Source organism: Astyanax mexicanus, chromosome 21 (assembly GCF_023375975.1).
Source record: "Astyanax mexicanus isolate ESR-SI-001 chromosome 21, AstMex3_surface, whole genome shotgun sequence".
NCBI lineage: Eukaryota > Metazoa > Chordata > Actinopteri > Characiformes > Acestrorhamphidae > Astyanax > Astyanax mexicanus.
Genome location: NC_064428.1, coordinates 17,576,772 through 17,584,481, shown reverse-complemented (window position 1 = coordinate 17,584,481; position 7,710 = coordinate 17,576,772). Strand labels below are relative to the sequence as shown.

At 40.3% G+C, this 7,710-nt stretch overlaps 1 protein-coding gene and 1 long non-coding RNA gene across 3 annotated transcripts in view; both read right to left on the bottom strand.

Annotated features, from left to right (window-relative positions):
- Positions 1-15: 15 nt before the first annotated feature.
- Positions 16-1,231, bottom strand: LOC125785774 (uncharacterized). The gene is made up of 2 exons (XR_007428128.1): positions 818-1,231; positions 16-732 (listed from the first exon to the last, which is right to left on the bottom strand). It is a non-coding gene; the product is annotated as an uncharacterized LOC125785774 (long non-coding RNA).
- A 4,156-nt stretch (positions 1,232-5,387) lies between these two features.
- The window catches only part of si:dkeyp-9d4.3 (caskin-1), an 89,045-nt gene continuing 86,722 nt past the window's right edge, over positions 5,388-7,710 (bottom strand). For both annotated transcript variants that reach the window (XM_049469850.1, XM_049469851.1), the window contains one exon: positions 5,388-7,326. In XM_049469850.1, the coding sequence (XP_049325807.1) occupies positions 7,230-7,326 (97 nt within the window). In that variant the 3' untranslated portion in view covers positions 5,388-7,229. The remainder of the gene's footprint in view (positions 7,327-7,710) is intronic.

Sequence of the window (7,710 nt, the reverse complement as noted above, 5' to 3'; positions counted from 1 at the left end):
ACAGATACACACGGCTGCAAAACAGAGAAAATTTTAAGATTAATATCACCAGAACCACTCAATGCTCAAAAACACATTAAAATCAACAACAGGTCATTTGAGTTAAGAAATTACAAAGAAGCTAATTTTAATTGTTGTAGGGCTGAAGCTCACCAGGTGGGGGCCAAAATTTAACTAAAAAAATATCAAAATCACAACAAAAGTCACCCGTGCCAGAAAATAAATCAAATCCCAACCAGTAAAGCAAAGTGAAAATAATACTTAAATCTCCCCTCCTGGATCCCTCATGCACCTACTCCACAACTACCAAATAAAATCAGAAATATAAAAAGGACCACAATACAATGGCTCAAAATACAGTTTAGATTGGATTAACTATTGCACACAGCAAACAATTTACAGATGAAGCATCAGTGCACAAAAATAACAATGCATACACCACAGGTGTAATATAGTTGCACTGATAGTAGACGGAGTTTTATAAACAAATAGTAAGTAAGTAAGAGTAGAGCTTTAAAGCTATAAAACAGTGTGCATGAGCACAAGCTGCAGTCCGATAATTTAGCACAGAATGATATAGGTTCCCACCACAGTTATCAACACACTTAAGAGAATAAAAGTGTCTTAGAGCTTCATTAAACTTCTCTGGAGGCAAAACGGCAGCTTATTTCACCGTTACAGGATGCTATCTTCATGCAACAGCCAGTAATCACACCAGATCGGCTGGACCCGCTAAATTAAAAACACAGAAGGCATAAATATAAAGTTTAAACCCATTTTACTACCCCCTGACTAGATAAGCGGTTCGTATACTTACAGAGCTGATGAAAATGCCGTCAGGCAGCGTTACAATTGGTCAGACGCCAACAATTCCCACTGAGGAGTTAAACTGAAACCAAAACAAACAGTAACTCACGGGTACAGCGCTATACTACCAAATTACGCTGCATATACGGAGCATTTACCTGAGAACTGGGATAAGCCAGACTCGAGTGCAGTTTCAGAGGATGAGACAGCAACAAAACGCTCTAAATAAAACAAATAAATTAACTAAACGCCGACTTACACGTGCGTTTCTCCCTCACACACAAAGCCAAACATACCTCTGAGCCACGCGGTGAAGCGGAAGGGGGAGGGGGGAACCCAAGGCAGACGCTGCAGCATGCAAAAAGAAGCCCTTTTATAGGAGCCCCAAATAACTAACTCAAATCAACCACCCGGTAATCATAATTCTAAAATATTTAAATTAATACTACCAAACATTAACAAAAAAGGTACCCCCAAATTATTATTATTATTATTATTATTATTATTATTAGAAATAATTAGTCCTGCCACACTAGCTTTAAGCTAATGCTACAGCGCAGCTGCAGGGGACTCTTTTCAGCGCAACAACGGCTGGATATCTTTTTGGATTATTATTCTTCTTCACAGAGGATCGTTAAAGTATTTCAACAAGGGGAAAACTAACAGTAGGGTGATGTTAAGCAGTGTAGACTGTGTTAGAGCTTTAAAAGGCAGATAATAAGAGAAAGTGAGTTTTTATGGTTCAGGAGCAGCGCTTCCGCTCAGGGTTTATTATTTAGTTATGGTATTAGTTTATGACACCACACTTGACCCAAATAAACAACTAACAACTAACTAATCAACTAACTATCTGCCCTTGCTGAGGCAAGCCGAGTGATACAGCAGGAAAACTAGCAGGACAGAGTTACTCCAAAACCACAGAGCTAACCCAGCTAACTGAAGAACCACAGAGCTAACCCAGCTAACTGAAAACCACAGAGCTAACCTAGCTAATTTAGAACCATAGAGCTAACCCAGCTAATTGAAGAACCACAGAGCTAACCCAGCTAACTGAAGAACCACAGAGCTAACTCAGCTAACTGAAGAACCACAGAGCTAACCCAGCTAACTGAAGAACCACAGAGCTAACCCAGCTAACTGAAAACCACAGAGCTAACCTAGCTAATTTAGAACCATAGAGCTAACCCAGCTAATTGAAGAACCACAGAGCTAACCCAGCTAACTGAAGAACCACAGAGCTAACTCAGCTAACTGAAGAACCACAGAGCTAACCTAGCTAACTGAAGAACCACAGAGCTAACCTAGCTAACTGAAGAACCACAGAGCTAACCTAGCTAACTGAAGAACCACAGAGCTAACCCAGCTAACTGAAGAACCACAGAGCTAACCTAGCTAACTGAAGAACCACAGAGCTCTAACTCAGCTAACTGAAGAACCACAGAGCTAACCCAGCTTACTGAAGAACCACAGAGCTCTAACTTAGCTAATTGAAGAACCACAGAGCTAACCCAGCTAATTGAAGAACCACAGAGCTAACCCAGCTAACTGAAGAACCACAGAGCTAACTCAGCTAACTGAAGAACCACAGAGCTAACCTAGCTAACTGAAGAACCACAGAGCTAACCTAGCTAACTGAAGAACCACAGAGCTAACCCAGCTAACTGAAGAACCACAAAGCTAACCCAGCTAACTGAAGAACCACAGAGCTAACCCAGCTAACTGAAGAACCACAAAGCTAACCCAGGTAACTTAAGATCCACAGAGCTCTAACTCAGCTAACAGAAGAACCACAGAGCTAACTCAGCTAACTGAAGAACCACAGAGCTAACTCAGCTAACTGAAGAACCACAGAACTAACCCAGCTAACTGAAGAACCACATAGCTAACCCAGCTAACTGAAGAACCACAGAGCTCTAACTCAGCTAACTGAAGAACCACAGAGCTAACTCAGCTAACTGAAGAACCACAGAGCTAACTCAGCTAACTGAAGAACCACAGAGCTCTAACTCAGCTAACTGAAGAACCACAGAGCTAACCCAGCTAAATGAAGAACCACAGAGCTAACCTAGCTAACTGAAGAACCACAGAGCTAACCTAGCTAACTGAAGAAGCACAGAGCTAACCCAGCTAACTGAAGAACCACAGAGCTAACCCAGCTAACTGAAGAACCACAGCGCTAACTCAGCTAACTGAAGAACCACAGAGCTAACCTAGCTAACTAAAGAGCCACAGAGCTAACTCAGCTAACTGAAGAACCACAGAGCTAACCCAGCTAACTGAAGAACCACAAAGCTAACCCAGCTAACTGAAGAACCACAAAGCTAACCCAGCTAACTGAAGAACCACAAAGCTAACCCAGCTAAATAAAGAACCATAGTTGACTGAGTCTAAAACATTTTTTTTTCCCCACAGAAACCTATTAAGGACAAATCTTAATGTGGCTTAATGTACTAAAACATTGAGCCAGAAACACCAAACATCTAAATATGTTGGATCAGCTGTGTGTAATGTGCTGTAAACATACAGCCAGAGTTCGTTAGTGTTGTGCCAAAAAGAGTCCTCTGCCGATCTTTGCAGCTGGGCTGTAGCATTAGCTGAAAGCTAGCATTTTTCTCATTACGACTCTTAAACGATCTCAGATTTCAGAGGATTCAGTGATGTTTAGGAGGAAGATGTACACAGAATAAAACGTACAGAGGTCTGAACAGATTTATTTACCACAGAATGTGATAGAGGCAGGTTTTTGAAAACCCTATTAATTTTTCTCTAATAGGGAAAAACGCTTAGACACGGAAGCGATACGAGGACTACAGAATGACGCACGACTTCAGTGGTCTATACTGTATGAACCGGTATACTGCTCAGCACTACCTTAGGGCAAGCGGTACCATGTTTTGGAAAACTAAAAAAAAAAAGCATTAGCAGCAGCACAACACAACCACAACTAGCCAACATCCAACAGAGTGGCGAGCAGAGCTGAAAGCAAAGCAGCATACTGCTGGCGATGTGAAAACGCCTTTTTAAAAGTGTGTTCAAAAATAAACTAAGTAAAGTATTGAAGTGTGTTTTGCGATGCAATCACGGATCTCTCTGGAGAGTGAGCTGCAGCTGATAAAAACCCACCTATTGGTAAAAAGTGTGTGGGAGTATGTTGGATTAACACCTAACATTGTTGTGTTCTAAAAGCTTTGCAAAGTATCATTATTCTTTTACTGAGGCTCCACACGCTCCACATGGGATGCTTGTGCTACACTATACTACACTATATGTTTGAGCATAGCAGTCATCAACACTATGAACGTCCATGTCCTACTTGACTGCAGTGATCTAGAAAGTCAGTCAGACTGGATTATAAGATAAGATATTAAAAACACTATACAAAACAATCTGACCCATGATTTGAACTGTGACCCAGCTTCTAAATGCTCTGGCAGGCATTGTAACTCATGGCAGGAACGACCAACATGACCTTGGAACGAACACCAATTTCTTTATTGCACCAATCAATGGACTTTGTCAAGATTACCTACACTCCACTCCAAAAGTACTGGAACAATTCTAAAAACTTTTGAGTTTGACATAAAACATGAATATGAGACAAAAGATCAACATTTCAGATTTAATTATCAGGTATTTACATCTGAATAAAGGTGTGAAAAGCCTTTATATTCATTACTGCATAGGTATTTTAAATAGAGTTTAAAATACTTCTGTAGAAGTTAAAGTATCAAGTCAAGCTTTTTACTCAAGTAAAAGTGTAAAAGTACTATTTTTAAAACGACTTAAAATATAAAAGTAAAGGGGCGGAAGGTCTAAAGCAATGCCACTATGATCGCTGGTTCGAATCCTGGTCCTCGGCAGAATCATGCAGCTTTCCATAAGCTGCTAGAGCCCCGAGAAAGCACAATTGGCCTTGCTCTTTCTCTGGGTGGGTAGATGGTGCTCTTTCCACTCATCACTTCAAAGGATGATGTCGCTCAGCACAAGCCGTCTGTGAGCTGATCAGAACCGAGTCGCTGCGCTTTCCTCCGAGCATTAGCACTGTGATGCTACACGGCAATGTTACATCAGCAGCAGTTCAAAAAGAGGCGGAATCTGACTTCACATGTATCGGAGGCCTGTGCTGGTCTTCACCCTTCTTGTATTGTGGAACTACTAGTGATGGTGAATATACAGCTGAGCAGCTGCTGGATAGGTCAGACAATTGGCCTAGCTAAATTGGAAGAATTTTTTTTTTTTTTTTTAAATAAATTAAAAAAATATGTGTATTTAATATATAAAAGTAAAAGTAATGTAAGTAATGTTAATGTTGATAAATTTACGATGTGTTTTAGCTGCATATATGATTCCTTTTAGTATAGTGCAAATATATTAAAGAAGCTTAGTTGGGAAATTTGGGCCAGAGGCAGCCAGACTTGGGCTGACAGTGGAGCCTCCTCCAAAGACTTTTAATATATATGTTCCAGTATCTTTTTAAAAAATTGACATTAAGAGAGTAAATATCTCTTTTGGATTCTTAGAACTCTGTTAGAATGCCTTGTTGGTCAAAAAAGGAAAGAAATAAAACAGAACACATCAGCTGGGTTTGTATTCATAATTCATAAAGTTTATTTATCATAATTCCACATACTCTCAATGTTCTTTACATGGAAGAGGTCTGCGAGGAGGATCACCAGGGTCAAACACAGTAGCCAGTTGAGCGTTTACACAAAATAACAACTGGAATATTACACATATTTTACATGATAAAAGGATTCGGTACTCTAAATGTCCATCTCGTTGACTTTGTGCAGGGTTACGAGTGCAGATAATCAAGCACATGGTAGAGGATTGTCATGACTGTTGGAGATGACATTACGTTTGGCTGGATCTGCTATACCCAAGACGACTGGCTTGGTCGCGTTATTTATAAAACTAAATTACCAACACAGAGAGTTGATAGAAAATATTGCTCTGTAATCTTAAGCATCTCGCAACGACTTCACATTAAATTACGCCTTTATTTTTAGTCACTTACGTCGACTGTGCCTTTTGGTCACCCGTCAATAAAAACTGATTTATTCTCTGTGCAGTTACAGAACAGGAATGCAAGCACTCTCTCTTAGGGGCCAACGCATATGCAAAACACACAAACAACCACACACACACACACACTCAAACACACACTCATTCATTCACTCACCCACTTACTTAGTGAGTAAGTGACAAGGTAAACTCTGTCACTCTCTCACACAAATACACCAATGTTTATTCTCTGATCACATTGATCGGGATTGGGAGGGCACCTGTTGCATTCCAGGTTAACGCATTCCAAATTCTACTCTATGAATGATAGCTGGAATCTATATGTCGTATTTACACTGTCATTCTGCATTTTATTCGCATTCATCCTATATCTATGTATTACACCACTCTATCCGCTTGAAAAGTGGGATTTGTCAATGCGAAAAACTACACAATTAAAACACGGTCACACATTCACACACATGAACAACAACGACAATGTAGATAGCACAATATATCTCAAATGTCCAGAGCTTCTTTTGCTTTAAATTGTGAACAAAGGGGAACTCGGAATAACGCAATACTGAACAGGAAAACCTGGTAGAAACATTTTGAGGTCATTTCTAAACCAGTCCTTGGGTTTTTGCTTTTTATAGTTTACTTTAAACTTACTGTAAAGTTGTAGTTAACACCACCACAGAGCTGTCAACCTTAGGGGCATCCCAAGTTGAACAGGACACAAGAGATAGGGTAGAGTTGAAAATTCTGTGTTAGTTTTAGAGTTCCCCTTTGAAATCAGTTACAGCCGTCACAGCCGTACTTGTAGCCAGTTCCACCCAAAAGCACAATAAATGTTTAGGATTCCATTAATCTCTTAAAAACAAATACACAGTCGGCCGATAGAGCCGTCAGACCATAACATCGTTAAAGGAAACATCAAGGCCACACGTACAAACAATACATACGTACATACATACATACATACGAACGCGCACACTCTGATACGTTGCTTGTGTTTCTTGAACCCTAAATGGAATTTAAATAGCTCGAAGTAGCGTTAAATTGTGCTTATCTCTGGAAGCAGCATGATAGAACTCAGTAGCCCCTAGCTTGAGCTAAGACCATGGCTCCAAACCTCGGACAAACAAGGGCGAGAAGGGCAGGAGGAACACTCCCCATCGTCACTCCAGCTCTTTAGAGTTTTCGACTCTTATGATTCAAGGACTCAGCACTCCAGCAGCTCCACACCAATTTTTCTTGAAGGTACCGGGATGAATCCTTGTTCAACTCAGGTTTGCTTATTCACCGGGATGTGCTTTAGCTTAAGCAGGTTTGGTGCTCATCTACAGACCAAAGGAAGTCTTGGCTTGGTCAATCTGTCTGTGATGCACCTTGTGCTTCTTTGTTTTTGCCTATATTTAATCCAACATGGCATCCAGCTGGTCAGCTAGGTCATCAAACATGCTTCCGATGTCATCCAGAATGTTGACTGTAGCTTTATTCTCCACCACAGAACTGGAGACAAAAAATAAAAACACAAAGAAAAAGGATTAAAATAATACATAAGCATAAGAGTTATTAGCCCTCTTGCATCCGGACTGTAATTGAAAAAATAGGAGGACCAGTGAGTTTTTAGGCTTTCTCGGTCCCATGACATTGCATTCAGTAGCTCCTTCATTTCCACACTGTTGTGTACTTGGATCTGTGTGGAAATGCTTGCCCAATCTGTAATTATGGTGCGCGGCAGTGGACAAATAGCTATTTTATTTTATTTTATTTATTAAATGCTAAGCCTTACCTGGTCGTTTTGCACGTTAACACTTAGGAGTTCTTGTTGTGCATGACTCTCAAATTAGCTAGCTAGCTAAATTTTCCATTTCCCATAGCAGCAGTTTTATT